The following is a 23514-nucleotide window of genomic DNA, read 5'->3' as shown; positions in this document are numbered from 1 at the left end:
TGCCAAATTCAGTAAAATCAATCTGCTTCCAAAGAAGAACTGCTCAGGCCACAGTAAACAGTGTAGACCTTTGGTTTTTTTGCAGCTCTCTCATCAACCAGTTCTGTGTTGTGTTAATGATGTTAAGTACTTTCTAAATAGATGAGACCAAGCTTCATCTGAGCAAAGGTCATCTGTGTGTTTTAGACACTCCAAGATTTGTCTTTTCATTTGGTGTGTGCAGATGGTCTCTGATTCATATAATGCTGGGTTATATGCCTGATTGGATCCCCAAATCTTTGAGCTGGGAAAATATCAAATAAGAGATCAATGAATATCTCCATTACCAGAAATTAGTAATCTGCCTTCTTTCCCAATCAAGAGTCTGTTAAGAAGCATTCAATAATCTGGAATGTTTCCTTCCCATACTGTTGGAAATTACTGGAGACACTGAGTAACCACTATTTTTTCTTAAAACCTGACTCTGTTCTTCCTTCAAGCTGGTTCTCACATTTCTTGCATTTTGTGTACAGATTTTGCAAAACCTGCTGCTGCAGCAACACCATAATTAAAAAGAAGAGGCTGTTTCTTTTGTTTTTAAGAGGAGTCCAGTATCTATCCAACTACCCTGAATATTAAGTATTTCAAACGGACCCCAAAGTCTGTGTTTGGAGATGGATCTGAAAATGAAAGAGATCAAGGCAGTAAAGGAAGCAGTAATGCATGTGTAGGAGAGTGGGCAGGGAATATGCTAAGAAGCTAATGATGATAATCCTATTTAGGAGACCAAACAGAGAGGGAAAGCCCTTGACAGAAATTACTGAAGAAAGGAGATGAGATTTTGGTCAACAGTCAAGTATAAGGATTCCTACAAAGGGAAGCTGTTCTCCAGCATCAGGATATAACACCCACATATCTCAGTTTTTATGACCAGAAAATAAAAAGGAATCTAATTCTGATCAAATCAAACGCTGACCTTTTAATGAACAATCAGTGTTTGCTATATGTGATGAGTTATACTTACTACTGGTAGCCCAGCTGTGGAAACATGAAGGAGAGATACCATAAATGAATGCTACATACACAAAAGCAATGTTATAAGATAGTTTTTGATTTAAATATGGTTAAAGTTAAACACTTTCAGGCCTGCTCTTGCAGCAGTTCAATCTCATTCTGAAATTGCTGACCTCTCCTTTTCTAACAGTGACTTCATATGCCTTACCACAACCGTATTCACATGGAGGATGCTTGGCCTCACACAATGAAGTTTACTGAACTTCAGGCCTTAGAGAGTTTGGGTAAAAACAAAACAAAACAAAACAAAAACACTTAATTTCAGTCCAAGAACCTCTTTCTTGATGCTTACACACATTTTAAGTTTTGACTGGAAAACTCAAAGGACTTTGATACATCACGAACTTACCTGCAGGAGTTCTGGAACTAAGAAGTGCTGTCATTAATTTGTGCCCCTACGTATTTGTCAAAATAAAAGTAGTAAGAACCAGTTGTGATGTTGTCCAAGTGCTTACTGTAGCAATGCAAAGCATATGAAGAAGGTCATTATTTGCATTCCCATTATTCACCACGTGTATAAAGACAACCTGTGGACTTGTCTGACAAATTATCTAAATCACAAAGTGCTCAAACTATGTATAGTCATAATTGTAAGAGAGAGTTACCGACGTAAGAAGATTTTCAGCTTCTCAAGGTTCATCTTGGGTTTTACACCATTCCCCTGAATGCTTCAGCCTGTGATAAAGCTAGGATTTGCAGAGCAGCAGGCTGCCAAGAATGCTATGGGTGTGTTGTATTCACATTAGAAATGTGAATTAGAAAATCATGCCTATATTTCATTCACAAACATTCAGGATTATCAAAGCTTTATATTTTACAAAGCTGATGGCTTACAAAGAACTATTGCCTACTGAAGCGACAGTACTGGTTTGCAACAGGGTCAGGCCTGTCCTGTTCAATGATTTTGTCAGTTTTATACAAAAGAAACAAAGTCAGCTTCACACTGCCAGCATAGGCTTTTGAGTTGGAGGGTGTATTTTTGTTTGTTTTGCTTTGCATTTGAAGTGAATGAGGATTCCTTTACAGATGAAATTCAGCAGGAACACTCTTATTATCATAAGAATACATATTCATTACACAATCTTCACAAACTCCACTTACATTAGCAAAAAAAATTCATACAAAAGTCAAAATAACAAAGGAGCTCAAACAGCCTCTGCAAAAAGAAATTAGAGCTCCAGCTTCTGTATATGTTCAGAGATGACCCTGCCTCAATATTAATTTATGTTAAAACAATATAGACAGAGCTGATCTTGGATTAGATTTGAAGAATAAAAACTGTGTGTCCTCAGTCAGATGCCAAACAGAGGTTAATCTGTCTCTAAGAAGTGATGGGACGGATTCTCTCTAAGAAATCCAGCCCTTTTGCTCTGATCTGGTTTTGTAAAGGGTGCAGGAAGCCATTGGATCCCTCAGGCTGCACGTTCCCCAAGCACAGAGCCGAGCACATGGGGACCCCCGCTGACACATTTGGCTCCCGTGTCAGACTCCCTGCAGCCAAGTGTGGCTGGCATGACTGGGGTGGGCTGAAGGAGCCACCTGGCCTGTTCCTACCCGCTGTCACATCATGTACTGAAAACAGTGTTCCCCTACTTCATTATTCTCTATGCTGAGATGAACTCATGTAAAAACAGGATCCAGACCTTACAGAAGTGCCTCCCACATACCACCTCCTTTTAAAGATATATATTTATACTATTTTTTACAAATATTTTTATCTCAGAAGAAATCTCTGCATTTTTAGTACTATACCAAGGTTCTTCCCTGGTGATCTTTGTTTTGTAGTTGTTCAAAGTGGATCCATAATTACAGCAAATAAATGAATGCCATATTTAGATTTAAAAACTGCATGATGATTGACTGTATTTCATGATTACATGATAAAACACTGTTTCCACCAACTATAGCAAATTGAGAGTAAAGCAAGAGCTGTTCATGGACAATTGTAAGCTATTACTTAAGTAAATAATAGGTTTTTCTTTTAGAAGTTTTTGTGAAATACATTGCCCCACATCAGCCTTGTGATTGTACTTTCTAGGTAGTGTCACAAAGGGAGATATTGCAGCATTACTTTTATAAAACTGCAGTACTTTCTTTCAAAGGCTGTCATGATGAATGCTTCATTTTTGATAGCATTTGGTGTAATCCCCAAAATCTAAGTAGTTAGCTACTAAACTGAAAACGCCTATCTAAGACCTCTCACAGCCATCTGCTACATTCTGTTTTCATTTGGCGCCATGTGTGTATTAATGAAATGATTGCATCAGATTATATCTTTTATTCATAAAATCATCTAGGTCATCTGCTTCCACCTACACTTCCTCATTAAAATGAACAGTTGTGTGTTCATTCTCCCCTCACTGTGAGTACAATCCTCGCTGCAGTCAGCTGTTGTGTGCATTTTAAAAAGAAATCCCTTTCTCTGCTTTTTCTTATATGAGATTTCTTCAAAATACAACTTGAGTGTTTCACACCAAAAGAGTGCATTTTTCCTATGCTTGGAAAAACAAAGACTTCCTAAAAGGTACAAGATCTGGATACACTGGTGACCTTTGTCAGAGGTCATCTGCTTTCAACAGAAAGCAACAAGAAAGCAAGAACACTGTCACTTGTACATAGGTAGCAGAGTCTTCTCATCTAGACAACAGTGTTTGTATCAAAGCTGTCAATAACAAGGCAAGAACTTGTGTTCCTTGTTGTAAGAACGGAAGACAGCCTGCATTTGTATACACCATGCTAGAGAAGAGTAAGTTACCAAATGCATAAATGTACAAAATACTCGGTTATCCTAATAATCACATTAAAACTCTATTATCAGTCTCAGGTCCATGTCACCAATGCATGTTATCAGTAAAGTTTTGTAAACTGTTCACAAGGACCAGTTTATGAATGAATTAACAGCTCAAATTAATTTCCTTTGAAATAATTTGGACATATATACTGAATCACAATGGCATACACTTCTGGCATATATACAGCAGAGTCTGCACTCCTTGGAAACTACTGAGAATAGCTTCTAATTTGCTGGCAAACAGGCTGCAGCTAGTAGAAAGAAAACTTCATTGAACCAAATCCTTATAAACTGACAGACTCTAGAAAGAAGTGAAAACAAAGTAAAATATTCCAGGGTCCAGATTACCAGTCCCCAGTCTTCTGATTTTCTCCTCTTTCTTTCACCAGCTTCAAGACAGTGCACACATTCTGCTAAAACATCTATTTTTGCAGCTTTATGACCTATGATGGGTTAAGTGTAAATTTGTGAGTAAATCTCATGTAGGCTCCCTTTATCTTCTGTTTTAAGGTTCCATACTTACTAAAGAAAGAGAACCTTTCAAAAACACCTGAGACACAGAGCAGTGTAAAGGATTCCATAGCAGATTTAGTACCTACAACTTGCATTTTAAAGATGGGAAGAATATGCACATCTTTCATTAATGATAATTTATATCATAATATCTCAGTCCCATGGTAGTCAATTTTCCTGGTACTAACAGCAGTTCCCACTGACTTTTGTGGGGACAGGATTTAAAAACTCTTAAGATTTTATTTACACCAGAACATTTTAAAATTGCTAATGGAAAAATGCTAATGATTAGAAAAGGAGTACTTCATAATAGCAACAGCAAAAAAATAAGATCAAATAAGTTGAAGAGAGTACTGTATACTGGAACTGCAAGCAGCTTTTGATTCTTCTTGTATTCTGTAGGGAAAAAAAAAAAGAGGGGGGGAGGGAAGAAAAAGTATGAGAAACCATGCTGCAGTATTTCAGTATGAATGTATTACAACAAGCATTTTTTTCAGATCTACTGCTTTGCCTTGCTTTATCTACATTTTCCTTTACACAAATGCTACATCCCTAAACTCCCAGATGCTTTCCATTCAGTGACATGGTTTGTGACAGAGTTGCTTTCCTTTGTTTGGACTGTCACACCACCATATGTCTCCAGCATCCTGGTGCCCCTCACTCTCCTCCCTACCTCACCAGTCTCAGAAGGGAATTCACATTACATTAAAACATCCCAATGGAAGCCATGCTGAAACAGTCCCTTGAAATAACTAGGGCAGGCAAACGATTGATTTGAAAGTAAACTATGTCAGCAGGAGTGGCAAATAGGAGCTCAGTAAGAAATGCAGAATTTTGTAACCCGTCTGTCATTCAATGATTTTACAGTTGCAATAAAATTGAGTGCCATACGTTTAATATACAGTCCATTGCAGATATAAAACTATAGATAATACTCATATATACACATGAAAATGCATGTATATGCATGTTTTATGATTAGTGTCTATTTGACAAAAATAAATATGAAATAATATTCACCAGAAAATTCCACAGGAATTCCTGTTTTTTTTTTAGGAAACCTCTTCTATAAGGTTGCTGAGACAGTTTAAAAGGCCTGCAAGGAGAGGATGCATTCAAATTCCATGTGATTTTGGACCTTCTTCCATGTAAGACCCAAGTTAAAAGCTATTAAGTTATCTTTTCAATGACTTCAGTTCATGTGGATTAAGAATATGTAGTCACAGGTTTGAGAGAAGAATTATTATATTTTCTACAGTTCATGTAATATTTAAAAGAAATTCTTCAAGTAAATTTAAATTTTATAAACATTCAAAGGGATGATAACTCTTTAGTCTAGAATCTTCAGTCAGTTTACAGATCTGCACATTTTCACCAGAAAATAGTGATTCATAAACCAGAAATGGTTTTCCAGAACCACCCAAGCCACGCACATCTGGAGTTTCACAGGTGGGGATTTAAACTGGACTTTTTATCACTTCTACATCTGGTATTAACACATCACATCTTCTCAGTGCTGGGCAGAATGTTTGTGAAGATGATTTTGTTTTTGTTAACATCTCCTAAACAGTAAGTCTTCCAGGATATTCCTTAAATTTTTATGTTTCTGTTTCAAAATGAAGCAAAATCAAATTCAGAGCTTCAAAGTGTTCTATGAATCTGAAGTCCTAAATTTTGAAAAATTGTGATTATGGTATTCAACTTCTGTTATTCCCCACAAATTGAAGTAGTCATATAGAGATTTTGCAATAATTTTAATGTTGTGAACTATTTAATTCATATTTCTCAGAATCTATCAGCAATCATGAGTTTTTTTCTATTCTACAAGAAAGAATTGGTGACAAAACAAGAGAAAAAAATAAATTCATAAAACGTTGTAGAGCATCTAAGATTATGTGTCATTTATTTCTGTGCTTTTAAGAAAAAGAAAAATCATAATTATGCATAATGTCAGTATGGTACTGGAAGGTACAGTTTATTTTTCTAGATAACAGAGAAGCCCACGTAATTTCTCACATAGGTCACAGTTGCTCTAGGGCTGCATTGATTTACACAAATCCTATGCAAATCTGACCTCATTTTTAACCAGATATCTACTCTTCAATTTAGATTTAGGACTTCTGTTTTGTAGCTGTTTGCAACCTCTTTCACACTTCACTTCAAGAAATCAGGGACTCTATTCCGGTGAGGAACATAACCAAACTAGCAGCGATTTTTAGGGAAAAAAATAAATAAATAAAAATTAAAAAAAAAATAAAGGTTTTACTTGATACCTTGCTTCCTTAATTTCCTTAATCCGAATGAAATCATCTTTCCTACTGAGTGGGAAGCACAGCATGCAAAGTACCTCCCTTCACCCTACCCACACTTTCTTCATGGCACCCCCAGGAGGCTGGGGGCCAGTGTGGGCAGTCAGGTCCCAGCACACAGCGGTACCTGCTAGCTGATGGGGCAGCCCCTGGGAACTGCTCCTGCCAGAGCTTGGTCAGCTCTACAGCCAGCAAAAGATGGCAGAGAACCTGGAGGACACCATCATCCACTTCCTGTCAGGCTTGACACCTCACACAGCCCCTGAAGAGTATATACCGTTGTTTAAAATGTTATCCAATTGTACTCTAAAGGCCACAACAGAATGAGAGTAGTGCAATATATTTACACTTGCATGCAAACATACATTTTTATCAGCTATTATTTTACATCAGTTAATATGATTTATTGTAAATATGATTTGGGTTTTCCTGTCTTTCAGGTTTTGAAGCATCTCTGGCATTTGTATGTCTGTACTTGCTGGACACTAAAATAAAATAAAATAAAATAAAATAAAATAAAATAAAATAAAATAAAATAAAATAAAATAAAATAAAATAATTATTTAATTAATTATTTTTTCTTCAGTCAGACCCTCCAGAATAACTCCATTTTGCAGTTTCCTCAGTGCAGACTCACCCAGTCTCTGTTCAGACCTCCTGCCATGGGACGACAAGCCTCCCTTTCCCCATGCAGACTTACTCTCTATTCCCTTGTTCAGCACATGATGAGACAGACTTTCTTGAGGAAGCCTCTAAGAACTAGTCCATGGACAATTTGTCTCATCTCACAAGTTTCACTCTGCTCAAAAAGAGATGGGTTACAGAGAGCCAACAAAACATAAGGACCAGGGCATTTGAGGGAGCACTGCATAACCTCACCATGGCCAGGCAGAGTGAGCACTAGCAGGTTTATCTTCCTGCTTGGGAAACCAGGACAGCTTCCAGGCTCCAGGTGACCAGCATGGATATTTAGGGGGCTGGATTTGGAGCTGAGTATAGGGGAAATCTTAACTGTAAAATGTGATGACAGCTGCTGCAATTTATTTTCAATCAAGCAGTAAAACTGATTTAGGGATCAGATCAAATACTTGCTCTGTTATGAGCAGGTCTTTAGGATATCTGGGTTGGCCCCATCTTTTTCTCTAAGTTTTAGATTTCATAAAAGAATTTAAAATATATTATAATTCCCCAATACTCAGCATTTTCAGACAGGGATTTCAAGGTCTCTTGTTGCAAAACAGCTTCCCAGCACCTTCTGAAACTCCAGACCTCTTCTGATGATAAAGCAATAGTTTCCAGCCCTGATTTCACTGTGTAAGTATATCCATCCTAGAATTACAGTGGACAAAAAAACAGGCAAGTAACTTGTGGACAAAAAATCAGGCAAGTGCTGATAAACACTTAAAGATTTTACCTGTTAAAAATATGCCAATATGCAAATCAAGAAGGCATGGATAAATTATTGATCTGATTTGTTTCATTAATGTTGTTTGCTACATTTCATGATTTCATGTACTTCTGAGCAAAGGATCTGCTTTGGGGCAGAGATTGTGTTATAAAGAAAAAAGGCTTACAGGAAGGCTAGTGCAGTAAGAGAAAAAGATAACAGCCAAGTCCTTGTTGGACTTTAATAAACATTTGTGAAGCATATTCAGATTAATTACACCAACTAATTATCAAAGTCCAGTGTCATGCTACCTGAAATGTCAGTGCAAAATGTTCCTTGGGCAGTATTGTATGGCAACAATGAATGTGTGAAATCCAAATATGACTGCCACAAAGCAAACAAGGGATGAGGGAAAACATGAGCTCAAATATAGATCAATTAATGCAAAGAACACCAACTAGACAGGTGGATGAGTCAGACCTACCAGGCAGGCAGAGTTCCTGTTGAATGGAAAATACATTTAATACAGCATTTTTCAATGTTAAAGACAATGTAACCAAGAATCTAAGCTAAATTTGGTGGCACTGTGCCAAGTTGACAGAAACGTTCTCAAGCAGAGAACAGTAAATGAGTTTCCCCTTTTATAAGGTTTCTCCTCTTGTGGTTACCCCTTCCCAAATCAAACAGAAAGGTTTTCTTCAGTTCTTAAGATGTTCTTGAAAAAGAAATAATAATAATAATAATAATAATAATAATAATAATAATAATAATAATAATAATAATAATAATAATACAGCAATATATTCTCTTTGATGGGACAAATAATAGATATATAGATATTTTCTTTTTTTTTTTTTCCCATTGGGTAGGGTTGGTCAGAAAAATATGTTGAGTAAATATATCCAAACATACCTAAAGATTTTTAATTTTACTTTCCTCTGACTGTAAAAAAAATAAAAATAAAAAATAAAAAATCCAGTACTAGAAAGTGCTAATATCCTCAGGGATATTAGCACAGGGCCGAGATGACTGTCCTGCAGAGACCGTATGGAGCCACGGTATGCTCGCAGCTGACTGGAACAAACCAAGTGCACTGCCACAATGGCTATGAATGGCTTATAACAATATTTTTTCTTTTTAATTACATGAATATGTAAATAAGAAAAATCACAATAGAAAAGGCAAATGTAAAGTTGTACATCAATGTATACATGTATAAATGGTCTTGTGACAGCATAGCATTACATTATTATTTAAAAGAACACAAGGTGTTTCTTAAATTTGTTGCTTATTATGAAAATAAACTTCTCAGAAGTGAAAAAGTGTATTCAGATGTATACCACTGCATTTAATATAATATGTAAAACCTCCAGCATTTTGGTGAGTGTAATAACAATTCAGAAGTTGCACACACCAGCATTTATGTTAATTCTCAGTGCCTGCAGTGAGTTGCACTAGAACCTGGCACAAGACGCACAATTTAAAAAATCCAGTCAGTGCCCTTCCATGAACATAACGAGTGTATCCACTTGACTCTTTTCAGCCACCATATTCAATGGTTAATTAGAAGCATGCATAGGAGATTTGCAGCATAGGAATTAAAACAAACAAACAAGCAAATAAACAAACAAACTGAGAAATTTGTGATACCTTCATCTGCTTTAGACAGTATAATTGGCTTAAAAAAAAAAAAAAAAAAAAGAGCAGATCTTCAATTGATCCAAGTTGAGAATTTGGCCCTTAACTTTTTTTTAGTGAAATGAACAGTATAGTGAAACATTATTTTCTACATTTAGGTTATTTTGGTAATTCCAGTCTTCCAAAGCCATATTTATTGAAGCAAAACACATTCCCATATTTCACTCCTCAAGAGATTTTTAAGGACATCAACCTACCTATGATTTGGGCAAATTTTTAATGGTTATGAAAAGCACTGATGTTGGATACAGTACCCTCTTTCCCTAGAGTACTTGCCTCCACTGCTTTCACCAGGCAAATTTTGTTTGTGGAAATAGCACAGAATGTGGGAGAGTATGCCAAATGAAGGGAATAGTTCATATCAAGAACTGACAACAGGGTTGATCTGTAAAACACAATTTTTGTCCCCAGACCAGGAGTTTCATTATACACTCTTCAGTGCCATCTGCTGTAACCAGACTCATTCAAAACCTTCAGAGATGACCAAAGACCCAGTCTTAATGGCTCCGTAAAAGTCAATTAAGGGATCATTTTAATGGTGTTGTTTAATGACCAAAGATTAACAGCTTCTCCACAACTATAGCCATGATCTTTCAATTTTTTGGTACACTTTTAAAGCTATAATAAAATATCTTTACACAACTTAATACCTATGTTATTAAGCACCACAGCACCTCCACCAGCAAGCAGGGACAGAACTGCTGTTGCAGCTTTAAAGACTTGTGAGCAGCAGTCCATTTCATTCTCACCCTCTGAACCTGGAGAAGATAAGTCAAGAAACTATTTTTTTTCAAAGTGTAAATAGTATTTTGGTGACAGGGCTCCAGATATTCAGCACTGTAAGACAACGGCAAAGCCTTAATGACCTCTAGCACCAAATGAAAGATATTTTTTTTTAGGTGAAGAAAAAATAGTTCCAATTTGCTCATTGTTACCTTAATGCCCTTTCTGCAGTTATTGCAAAGAAAATAATGGTTATTTTATTTATTTATTTATTTTGTATGTCTTAGAGTAAGCATACAATGTGATTGATTATGTCTGTTCTGTCCTTTGGGATTTAAGCAGAGCTATGGAGCTCTTAAACTATGTCCAATTTATGTCCAACAACTCTCTGCTTGAAAGACCGTTTTTCCAACAAGGCTTACACGTTGGGTTGTTTGTCACAAAATACACAGACTATTTTCCAGTTGAAGGTTTCCTAATCTTCATGTACTGGGCAAACTCCATTTTTTCTGTGTGAATGATGTGTCATGACCTGATTTATATTAACTTTACAACACTCAAGCTCTTCTAGGATATCTATTGCTCTGGACACTAGAAACAGACACAACGAGACATTTCCTATACAAAAGACCTTTTGGTCTTAATAGGCAAGATAAAGGAAGAAAAAGCATCACAACCTCTGTCTTTTTCCATACTGGGAAATTCCTAGTAAGCAATACCTGCAATGCATTTAAAAAGCATAGAGCGCTCCAGGTTTAGTAAAGCACTTTGCACCACCAGCACTTTGTAGGTTTTTGCACAGCAGCAGTTATCTGTTCTGCGGTATTTGTGGCATTCTCTATACTTAGATTGGCAAATGCCACAAATACCATGATAAATTTAACCACTGTGAGTGATAAATGTCAGGCTTTTAATAGCACCCACTGTCTCCCCGTCACCACATGACCCTATTTGGAGACTGGACAATCACCACCTCATATTATTACTTCTAAAAGAAATAGTGTTTTTAGCACTTAAAATGATATTATATTTGCTTTGTATAATGTGCATGGACTGAACAAGCAGAGGAACCATTGTGCACTTTATGGCAGAAAGAAGAACCTGCAGGGTACTATTCCTGATTTTTGTATTTTATTTATTTAGAAAAATAAGTTCAAAAGATAGTTTCCTTTTTCTAGTAGGTATCAGTACAATGGCAGAATTCACAATCTCAGTTGAAATGAAAGGGAAGAAACAAATTTGTCCACCCAGCAGGTGACCACTGCTTATGTTATATTTGATCAGAAAGGAAAAGTCTACAAAACTAGTGCTGCAGATCTTAAAATACTGAATGTGACACCAGGCAAAACAAACGTTCCCTACATGACTTTGGGCACTTTTTACACTTCCAGCAGTATGTGATGTATTCCGGCTATATCTGAAGTGCACATTTCTGTGTCCTGTTGACTGCAGGCTGCAAGAAGGATCATTTCACATTATGAATATGATTCTATGGTAATTTTGATTTGCAAAATTCCAAATTTCTGAGGTTTTACCTCAGAGCAGAAAACCAAACTGGAAATTAATTTCAGTCTTAGGAACCAGGCTACAAAATATCCACAGTTTTGTCTTAGTCAAATGTCTCTGAATTTGTCTGGCATGGAATATTTGTCCTCCAACCTCAGCTATGCTATATTTCTAGAGGATACTCATATGCCATGTCATACAAACATAGTCTCTGAAACTTGTTTCTGAGTTAGGGGCATTCTTTCATTGCAAAATTAAAGACATATCTTAGGGAAAATATTGGTATGCACATAAATGCACATGTGTAAATATATACATTTTTATGTGCAAATATATATATATAAATACATATAATTGCTACATACATTTCAGAGAACTCAGAGCCAAATGAAAAAGGCTATCACCAACAATAATATAATCGCTCATTTTCCCAAGTTACCAGTACAACATAAGTCTATTTCAAAGGCCATTAGTTTTAGCTGCCAAAATATACGGGCAAGAGACCAAAAGCTACTGCATTACTGCGGTTTGCCTGGTTACCATAAAGAGCTGAGCTGCACAAGATAGCTCCAATTCAATTAAATCATTTTCACACCAGTAAGTGTTGTAAGGCCTAAGACCATTTTAAAGGATTTCATTTCTACAATACAAAATAATAATAATAATAATAATAATAATAATAATAATAATAATAATAAATCAGAATGAAAAAGTATATCTGGGCAGCTTCTAGTATATCATTTTAATGGACTATGATACTTAGTAAGTCATAACAAACATTAAATATCTAGTACATATTAATTACTGCAAATACATTTTTTTAAATATGGATCAAATAAATCATTAAATATTCATAAGCCTATAACCACAAATTGTATTTCTCATGATTCACACTTCCAGCTGCAAGAAACACATACTAGATTTCAGTGAACTAAAAGAACTTAGTAATAACTTAAGAACTCCATAGCTTAATTTAAGGATGAAACTGTTTTTCAAGTAACTGGATTTTTTTAAGTCCTTTATGGTGGGAGTTACTGGCTATATTACAATTAAAATAATAAACTACTCCTGCATATTTCTTTTTGATTATATCATGAAGAATGACGGAATGTTAACATAATGCATACACACAGGCTATCTGCTATGAGTTCAGTGTATTAATTATGAATGAAACAATACAATAATAAAGTTGTTTTCATAAACAATTCTGAACTAGTAACTCATTTGACTAATGATAATAATTTACATCATTTGTTACTCAAATGATCAAACTTTGATCAAACAAATGATCGGATAATGGAGTTAAAAGTTTAGCACAAGAGGGGTGTTTTCTGTTAAGCCTGTAACAGAATACAAAGGATGAGATGATTCCTTTTAATCTTTAACCCAAACTAAATTTACAGCCACAAAAATGGCATGATTTAACCGATGGAAAATAATGTTTTCTTGCAAGTAGAGTCCCTTGTCCCTTGACAATGAAGGATCACCCAGTTTAGGTGGTAAATTCAAGACATCATTGAAGCTAAAGCAGTAAAAAGTGGTGTGTGGTTTTTTTTGTTTGTTTTTTTCTTATGCCTTGTTCAATGTTTTATCCTTAAAATCTGCTGAGGTTTCTATTTCTGCAAGAATTCTACTCTCCTCTGGCTTACCAGAGAATCAGAGCACTGCAATGCATATTGCGCTGGCTTTTGAAAGAAACAATTTTGTAGAAAATATTGGGCTTTTCATACCAAAAAAATAAAAAAGTACATCTAATAGACAATTAGTACATCATTAGACAAAAAGTACATCTAATGGACAATTTTCTTGCTTTAAAATAATGTTTCTTTTTCTGTTTTTTTTTTTTTTTTTTTAATTATTATTATTATTATTATTTATTTTGTTTTGTTTCTTTTTGATGCAGTGGAGATTTAGCTTTTGAAGACTTATGTCCTGAAAATATTCAATACCAAAATGCATCTATTACATAAACATGAGGATATGGCTTGATTCTCCTAAACTTCTAAACTTCCCTTTTCTTGACATCACCTGCTGTAAACCCCAGAAGTTGACTCCAAAGCTCTTCATAGCTCACTATGTGTGAGCTTATATTACCTCATGATGGAAAATAAGATAGTCACCAGGTATGTTATCCTTTTGCTGATGCCTCCTAGATTCATTTCATGCACTTGACATGGGACAGCTTAATCACAAAGTAAAGCTATCTTTTAACTATATATCAGCATAATATTTTGTTCCAACAATTAACATTTCTGTATGCTGAGTTTACAAGTATCGACAGTCATAGTCTTCCCCAGGAGAAATAGCAAAGACAACTGGTGTCATGTCAGCTGCCTGAATTGCTTCTTTCTTGAGTACAATGAGTGAGATTTACTAATCATCCTGTCTTATAAATTATTTTTTTTCTTTATGTAGTGTCATGGAGCTGGGCTCAGCTATCAGCAGAAGAAAGCAACAATCTCTTGCTGCCCAGGCTTCCTATTCAGTCTATCCAACCAGCAGAGAAGGGGGGTTCCCTATTTATTTGCTATTGTTGTACTATTATTGTAGATTAATCTGACTGTCACATATACTTATGGTCACCTAAGTCTTTAAGTATAAAACTGTCTTATTCTACATTAAAAACATTATCACTCTATAGAATTCAAATGTTCAGGCTAAACATTTTCATATTAGTGCTTTGCCCCAGGCTGGCTTTTTTAAAGCTTTAGCTAAAACAGCCTTTTTAGAGAAGATTTGTGCAAAGTAGACAACTATCAAATTTATGATGACTGTTGTACCAATTTTTTTGAAAGAGCCTTGAAGCACTAACATGAGACTTCTGAAACATCTCCTTATTTCCTGTCAAAAAGACATCCTATTAAGCAGAAACATCGGCTTTTGGATTCTTAGCACATACTTAATAGAGGTGTTACAAGCTTTCTGTTCTGATCATAATCCTATCCACCAATACTCCTTAAGTGACAACATGCACCTAGATCTACAAGGAAAGTTTTCTGTAAGATCTGTGGATCAAGAAATGGTGGTAAAACCCCAAAGTCCTTGAGTTAAAAGCAGAAGCAGGCTATATTGTTCTGGCTGCAGAACAGACCATACAATTTTGTCTTAGCTCTTCCTGATGTGTGTTAGCAATTCTTAACACTTTTTAGCCCTTATTGCTGAAGAAAGCCTCTTTAACTAGCTTGAAAATCAAGTCAGCCTGACTTCCACTGAATGATCTTCTTAGTATTTTACATATAAAGCAAAAAGGAGCTGCAAAGTTGAGTAAAAGTGCACATGGTGGTGTGGCAGGTAGACGTTTTACTGTGTATTTATACTGCTTTTCAAAATGCATGCATTGAGTCTGTATATTTGGCTACCGCCTTAAGCTCCTCTCTTGCATCCAAAGAAAATTTCAGCAAGAACAGTAAAAGTGCCCTGTGAGCCTTTATTCTCACAATTCTGCTGCCTAGTGAACGGCTACACAGGGCTTGGCAGTCAATTTCTGGTGAGCTCTGCCATCAACTTAAACATAATTAGGTCCTCACTACTTTGTCTCTTTACGACGGGTTACTGAACCACTGTGGAGTGTATAGCAGTATGGAAGGCTACCTTATTCAAAACAGTTTCTTTAATATAACCAGACAAAAGTTAGGTCTGGGATAGCACCTACTGGGACTGCAGCCTCCAGTAGAGGGGCAGGAATTGCAGCTGGAGAAGAGGGGAGGGAAGAACCTTAAGGCACTCAAAGAGTGAGTAATGTATGTTCACGTCTCCATGCCTGGGGATGGTCAACCCAGAAATAATAGACTCTCACTGTATGTCAATGTCTCCATCTCTGCCGTATTTCAGAGGTGAATTGTAGATTGATCTGGTATAGATAACCACAGGCAGGTTTTGTAACTGTGATAACCACATTAAAACTGAATACACATAGAAACATGCTATAAGAGAAAAAGGGTAAGGCACTGGTACTGTTTCATCATACCCTACATATACTTAAGCATGCTATCTTTTGCAGAATCCTTGGTGCTCACATCCATCTCCATAAACTGTAAATTACATCACCAAAACTGTCCATGGAAATAGTTTTTCCACCAGTCATGCAATCAGCGGCTTCCTTCAGTTCCCTCCTTGTGCCCACATGGGTGAACTCCTACCCACAGCCCCAGAGGTGCTGCCAGCTGTATGCTTGCCATTCCTGACCTGTCGGAGCCAGTCAGCCAGGAATCCACGGGGTCTAACTTAACATGCCCTTTGCATACTTGCTTAGTTGCAATTCATGTCCAGTATCTCCCCACTAATTCACAGTAAAACCTAGAATGACCTTTTTGACCAGCCATATCTTTCAAATTAGCAAGGCAGACCAAGAAAAGTGCAATGGTTCTAAACAACAGCAGGCAAATCTCATTAGCAAATCCCATTTAAGTTTAAATATTTAAAATAGTGTTCAAACATTTGGTGAAGTTCCTATATTTTCAAAATATACAAAGGTTCTCCATAACATGACTTTCAACATGATGCTCTACTCTGGAAAACTTCTTGAGAACAGTGGAAGATGTTGTCTTTGCCTTAAGAGAGATTTGCAGGTTAATTAATTTGCATTATATTGTGAAAATTCCTGCTTGTAGAAGGATTTCAATAATAGTGTGTGCAGTGTGAAGGTAAGTATTTCATATTTATGTTTAAAATTTATTTAACAACTCCATCCACCTTCTATGCCCAAACGCAAAAATACCTAGAAGCATCTAAATATTTCAAATGCAGACCAATAGTAAGCAATTACAAAGGTACCTCAGTAAACAGCTTTCTAGGAAGTAAATTAGATACAGGTACTAAATATATCTTCAGTAGTCAAAGGGTAAAATCAGTTTTGATTAATTGCAGATCACATCAAATGGCCAGTTTTAATGCCTTTCCAGAGAATAAGTGGGAGGAATAGAAAATGTTTCCTTTCAGCAGTGTAAACAGCCTAAACAGCCTTTTTTTTTTTTTTTCTTTTTTTTTAATTAGCATTTCAATATAAAATCAGCATGAAATCTCATCTTTCTAAATACATGTAATGGCCTTTAGCTGAGCACATGCTTAGCTTCACACAGGAAGTTTGATACAACTTTTAGGTATAAACTTTATTAAAAAAAAAAATGCACAGTTAAGTCAGAGATTTCTTAATACACAAAAGTCCATGAAAAGCAATTTATGATTGTAGTATCTGGGTCAAATACTAACAGAGAACAGCAAAGACTATGGATTAAAAACTGCCTAAGCCATATGAATAATAACAAAGAATAGCAAAGACCATGGATTAAAAACTGCCTAAGACATGAACGATGATGTGAAAATAATAAAAATTGTATGTTTATAAGGCAAAAGTTTGATTCTTTGCATTAATATACAATAAAAGCTTCACTTATCTCTAGCTCTGAAGAGATAGGAGAAGATGAGTAAACTGTCAGTTTGAATTAATGTTTTGTCATAAATATTTATAGCCCACAGAAAACAACTGCATGACTCTTAAGGACTGAGCTAATTAATGCAATAAATTGCATTCTAAACATATCAACTTAATTCTTTTTCAGAGGCTTTGGCTTTCAATATGTTGATATTAATATACTTAGGTTGTAACTAATACAACAACAACAAAATCTAAACCCAGTGAGTGAATGTGAGAGGTTTCCTTTCCACTTACTAGGTCTACCCTCAAGGTTACTTTTGTAAGCCTCGATAATTGATGATTCTTTTGTTTCAAGTTTCAAAACTAAAACTAGGAAGCATGAATTCATACTAATAGTAAACTGCGACCTAACGTGCCTACATCAGTTAGGAAGACGCATGCAGCGAAGGCATTGACAGGTTTGACGGGAGTTTCCAAATCCCAGGGTGTTTAGACTCATTTTTGTAACCATTTGAACACTTAAAATAAAAAAAAAAAAATAATAAAAAATAAAAAAAGAAGAAGAAGAAGCATGTGTAGGTTGCAAGTCCCAGATCTTTATTTATAAAGCAATAAATATTAGAAGCACAAATAAATTGCACGGGTGTGTAAACAAACTGTACAATGACTGAAGAGTTCAGGAAGGGATGCCAGAAGACTCCAAGAAGCATATTGTCGTCATCCTGAGTGGGAAGTAAATTGAGGGAAAAGTGCTTAGAAGCACTTGCGGTGGACAATGGATGGACCGGCTTCATCGTACTCCTGTTTACTGATCCACATTTGCTGGAAGGTGGACAGAGATGCTAGAATGGAGCCACCAATCCATACAGAGTACTTGCGTTCAGGTGGGGCAATGATCTAGGATGAAGAGAAACAGCAAAATCCCCTGTTAACAGTTCCGTTACTGCACAATCAGCCCACACCACCAGCATACCAAATTGCTAGGTGTTTCTTTAAGTATGAGTCTCTCCGATATAGCATACTGATCTTCAACAGCTGAAGCAATTTATGTAATATTCTTTAAGAAAATTTACAGACCAACTTGCCTGTTTTCCAACATTTGTTTCTCATTAATATAATTACGTTGATTAAAAGCAAAAACTTCTCATTTGTCCATCAGCTGATGATCTCACTTTTGAGTTGTTCCTATATCCCAATTTAATGACAAGGACATTTTCCCCATCCTTATCCATATATTATAATACAAAGTCCTCACCTTGATCTTCATAGTGCTAGGAGCAAGTGCAGTGATTTCTTTCTGCATGCGATCAGCAATACCAGGGTACATCGTTGTACCACCTGAGAGGACGTTGTTAGCATACAGGTCCTTACGAATATCAATATCACACTTCATGATGCTGTTGTAGGTAGTTTCATGAATACCAGCAGATTCCATACCTTGAGAAGAAAAACAGCAGATCAGTAAATTATACATGAGGTCTTTGTGAAAATAATTCTTGGTATTTCCCCTCATTACTAATATGAGCTTCTATTAATTTTTCTGTTGTAAAATTACTTACCAGTACAAGTATTATTTTAGAAAAGTTAAGAATCATAATGCATGTGCAAAGGAGACGCACAACATACAGTAAGAGGTAGACACAAGATAAATTCATTTACTATATACTGATGGGAGCAAGTTATATATAACAGAAAACATGAGTATTGGGCTTTGTCAGTCTCAATACAAGCATCAGTTGAATATAGTAAGAACGGCAATAAGAAAGTGAAAACAGTCAAAGTAGAAATAAAAAAAGACACTAGTAATTTCCTTTCTTCAGCCTACCTGAAATTCAGAATCTATGCCATTTGTAAACATCAAGGGAAGAGATAACTGAGACATACACCAGGATATTTATAAGTACTTGGTGATAAGTAAAAGAAACCAGAAGCAAGTGTTTGTAGGTTGCATTCCAATTTATAATTTTAACAGGTGCTTCCTGAAAGAGTTGACACTAGATATACAGTAAGACGTCAGCTGATGAACAACTGCATTTGTTGCTCAGTACTTACAATGTAAGCATTTGCTATTATCTGTCAGCTGCACCCACAAGCAGCAAAGACAGCCATCTTGGCCATGTCAATGTTTGATTTCAGTTCCTGTAAATACACATTCCATCTTACTCTCTCCCATTTTACCTCTTTGTGGAGTCAAATATTGGTGTAAGTGTAAGCTTTACAAACACAGCATTGAAAACTGTTCTTGTCATTAGCAACATGACAATATTACAAATGTACATTTTTTCACTGAAAAATTGTAAGTCTAAAACCTGGTCTAAAAGTTGCAATGAGAGCCCACAGCTCAGCTAATTACCAGCTGGTAATCATATTATGCAGAGCTAACAGTGAGCAGAGAATCTAGCTCCCTATTTAATTTTGGTTTTGTGCCAAATTTAGATAAAGAAGAAGGGGAGTGGGGCACCTTCTAGATCTTGTGATTCATTCATACCTCCTACTGAAAGGAGAATTTCCTGGGAAAACTTACCGATAAAAGATGGTTGGAATAAGGTTTCAGGGCAGCGGAAACGTTCATTACCAATTGTGATCACTTGACCATCAGGCAATTCATAGCTCTTCTCCAGAGAGGAGGAAGAGGCAGCAGTGGCCATTTCATTCTCAAAGTCCAGTGCAACATAGCACAGTTTCTCTTTGATATCACGAACAATCTCACGTTCAGCTGTAGATATACAGAAATCAAATCAAGGTCTGGAGAAACAAAACACTAGAGGAAAAAGATGGGTCAAGGGAGACATGAGGAATTTCACAAAAGGGCAAAGCTGGAGGACCGACCTGTTGTCACAAAGGAATAGCCACGCTCCGTGAGGATCTTCATGAGGTAGTCGGTCAGATCCCTGCCAGCCAGATCCAGGCGCATGATAGCATGAGGCAAAGCATAACCTTCATAAATAGGTACGTTGTGGGTGACACCATCACCAGAGTCAAGAACAATACCTGGGAGAGAAATTGTCAGAGACCAGTTAGAATCAATCACCTATGAAATGCTTCAAACCCTTACAACACAGTGAGCAGTAACACTGAAAACAAAACATAGCATTTTTCAGGCAGCATAAAGCAGTATCATTCTGTTTTAGGCAGTTACTGCCATACATTTGCTTTTGCATTTGCTTACATGGACATTGCCCATTTGGTCAAACATTCCCATGAAAGAGTTGTTCTGTGTGGATTTTAAGCTAATCCATATGAACAGCCTTCTACTACAACACTGAGCACCAAGTGTGCTTGTGACAGTGACTGTCCTGATCCAGTAAAGGGCATCTTTTGGTGTAATACTCGTGTTAACTGCAGTATCTTCATAGTGATGTTTCCCTGTTCCCATCACAATGCAGACAAATCCATGGACTGTTCTTTCCAAAGACTGTTTTGCACTACCTTTTCTGCTAATGTTATTTTTAGTCACTATAAACTTAAAAAAAAAAAAGTCTGCAAATTTGATTTTTTTTTCTTCATGTTTGGAGTGGGAAGGAAGGGAGAGCTGGGGGGTCCTGAATGAAAAAAAATATCTAAATAGTATGTTTATTTTACCTGTTGTACGACCGGAGGCATAGAGGGACAGGACAGCCTGGATTGCCACATACATGGCAGGTACATTGAAGGTCTCAAACATTATCTGGGTCATCTTTTCACGATTAGCTTTAGGGTTCAAGGGGGCTTCTGTGAGCAAGGTGGGGTGTTCCTCAGGGGCCACACGGAGTTCATTGTAGAAAGTGTGGTGCCAGATCTTTTCCATATCGTCCCAGTTGGTGATGATGCCATGTTCAATAGGATATTTCAAAGTCAGGATACCTCTTTTGCTCTGTGCTTCATCACCCACATAGGAATCTTTTTGACCCATGCCAACCATAACACCCTAAAAGAAGAAAATACAGAAAAGCATGATTTGAGGAAGACAACATTACAGAGCCCAAACAATTACACCACAGACAACTATGCTATCTGCCAGAAAAGTACAAACATTTGTGCCACTGAAAGCTTGTTTAGGAAAAATGCGCTTCACTAAAATATTAAGTCAACAGAATTTGAAGTTCTCTCTCAAAATCTTTTTTTCCTTTAATCAGATGAAAGCATTTTTCCCCTTTTTGTTTAAAACACCATTTATTTTCAATTACCTCTTGTGGTCTAAAAGTTTGACTGATGGTAAACTGCACAATATCATGAGCAAGAAAATACAGATACAGATATGTACAAAGAGAGTTTATCAACATGAAGATAGCGAGTGGAATTAAGTCTTCTAGTGAAAAAAGACACAGCCAAAATGGCTTTATTACTATGATGGCTCAACAGCAAAGTACTCACAAGAACAGAATATAAATTCCAGATGTTTTAAATAATAGTATAAAAGACAAACTTTTTAACATGGAAACTGTAGGACAAAGAGTGCCGTTTTCTATATGCTGAAAGACTTGTCACAAAATAGGGGAAGAATGAAATGGGAACAACAAAAAGGAGACTTAGAAGGCGGTAAGAAGGGAAGATCAGAGACAGACAATCAGAGAGGAGATTCAAGAGTTTGGTACACGGGACACTGCATCAGATGGGTGGGAAGGGCCTTAGACAAACAGCTTCATGCATGAATTGGGCCAACAGAGACACCTTTGCGCTAACACCAGCAGCACATCTGGCTTAAGGCATGGAGCGGGCAGCAGCTTTGTAGGATGCTGGGTTTGGGCTCATTAGGAGAGAGGACTGGGTGAGAGTGAAGGGAAGCTGATGAGTCTGAAATAGCCAGGGAGATAGCGATAGAAAGGAGACAACGGAGAACCAAAGAGGGGAATTCAGGGAAGCCCCAGAAAGAACTGGAAAGGCGTCAGCAGTGCCAGTACAAGGTGTGAGCGGAGGAAAGGCAGAGTGTTAGGTGCAGGACAGAAGAACTGAGGAGTGAGGTGACCCCTGGGGAGCGGGGCGAGCCCCGGTGCCGTCGGAGGGCCGGGCATTTACCTGGTGCCGGGGGCGGCCCACGATGGACGGGAAAACGGCCCTGGGGGCATCGTCTCCGGCAAAGCCCGCCTTGACCAGCCCCGAGCCGTTGTCACACACCAGCGCGGTGGTCTCCTCGTCGTCACACATCGTGGCTGAGCGGCGCGGACCTGCAAAACAGCGCGGCGGCGCCTCCAGACCCCTGCGGGCACGGCAGCGCGGACCCGGACCCCAACCCCGACCCCCGACCGGCCGTGGGCTCCCGGCACCTCCCCGGCGCGGCGGAGGCGGGAGGTCCCGGGAGGGTGCTGCGGCACTCGGCCACGCTCTGGGGCTCCATCAGCCGCCTCGTAAAGCCCCCCCCGTGAGGCTTTCAGGCCGCTAACACAGGGCATCTCCCCGGGGCACGGACTTCAACGGGAGCGTCGCGCCCCGTCGGGCGGCGGGCGCTGCCCGGGGCGGGCGAAGGAAGGAAGGGGGCGGTGAGGGAGCCTCCCCGTCCCTCAGCGCTACTCACCGGAGCGGCGGGGGGGCTGCTGAGCGGAGGCTGGGTGTCGTCCCGGCCGAGAGCCGCCGCTTTATAGCTGCCGTCGGGGCCGGGGCCGCGGCGGGCCGGGGCCGGGGCCGCCGCCGTCTCCTTATTTGGCCGGCGCCGCGACATGGCGGCGCGGCGCGGCCATGAATGGAGCAAGGCGCGGTGCGGCCGCACGGCCCATGTAAGGCAGGCGCGGGGCTGCGCGGCCCCGGCCGCCGCATGGCCAAATAGGGCCGGCACCGGGCCGCCGGGGGGACGCCGACCGAGGGAGGGAGGCCCATGAGGGAGGCCCCCGGCCCCCCTGTGTGGCCCGCAGGCTCCCGTGTGTGGCCCCCGGGCTGTGCGCCCTCCCGCTGCCCAGCCCAGGTGGGCCTGCTAGTGTCCCCTTCCAGGTGCTGAGGATGCTGGGGTCTTGCCTTTCGTTTATTTCTTTTCTCCGTGAAAACCCAAATCTGGCCAAGCTGCTGTTTAAACGACGGCCCAAGAGTTACCACTTTGGTGGTACCCACTGAGGCACGTCTCCTCAGGAAGGAGCAGCGCACACAATTTCTTTTGAACCTTGATGAACACGCAGGCAAAAAGCTCGTGCTTCTGTCGGCTTTGGGCTGGCAACATCTACAGCGCAAAGCAGGAGCTGTTCATTTACATTAA

At 38.3% G+C, this 23514-nt stretch overlaps 1 protein-coding gene across 1 annotated transcript; it reads right to left on the bottom strand.

Moving 5' to 3' along the window:
* Positions 1-17930: 17930 nt before the first annotated feature.
* Positions 17931-22991, bottom strand: ACTC1 (actin alpha cardiac muscle 1). Its single transcript, XM_027458711.3, has 7 exons — positions 22846-22991; positions 22350-22498; positions 20937-21261; positions 20184-20345; positions 19879-20070; positions 18610-18791; positions 17931-18251 (listed from the first exon to the last, which is right to left on the bottom strand). Exons 2-7 carry the CDS (start codon positions 22476-22478, stop codon positions 18108-18110), a joined length of 1134 nt encoding a protein of 377 aa, XP_027314512.1. The 5' UTR covers positions 22479-22498; positions 22846-22991; the 3' UTR covers positions 17931-18107.
* Positions 22992-23514: the final 523 nt, after the last annotated feature.

Source organism: Anas platyrhynchos, chromosome 5, assembly GCF_047663525.1.
Source record: "Anas platyrhynchos isolate ZD024472 breed Pekin duck chromosome 5, IASCAAS_PekinDuck_T2T, whole genome shotgun sequence".
In the NCBI taxonomy this organism is placed as follows: Eukaryota; Metazoa; Chordata; class Aves; order Anseriformes; family Anatidae; genus Anas; species Anas platyrhynchos.
Note: the sequence above shows the minus strand (reverse complement) of the source record. Positions and strands in the feature narration are given on the sequence as shown.

What these genes read in the sequence shown, in the direction of transcription:
- ACTC1 (XM_027458711.3), bottom strand. Translation starts at nt 22,478, where the DNA reads ATGTGTGACGACGAGGAGACCACCGCGCTGGTGTGTGACAACGGCTCG. An exon ending in TGCCTCCGGTCGTACAACAG is followed by an intron (nt 20,346 to 20,936) that starts GTAAAATAAACA and finishes TTTCTCTCCCAG; the next exon opens with GTATTGTTCTTGACTCTGGT. An exon ending in ATTCCAACCATCTTTTATCG is followed by an intron (nt 18,792 to 19,878) that starts GTAAGTTTTCCC and finishes TTTCTTCTCAAG; the next exon opens with GTATGGAATCTGCTGGTATT.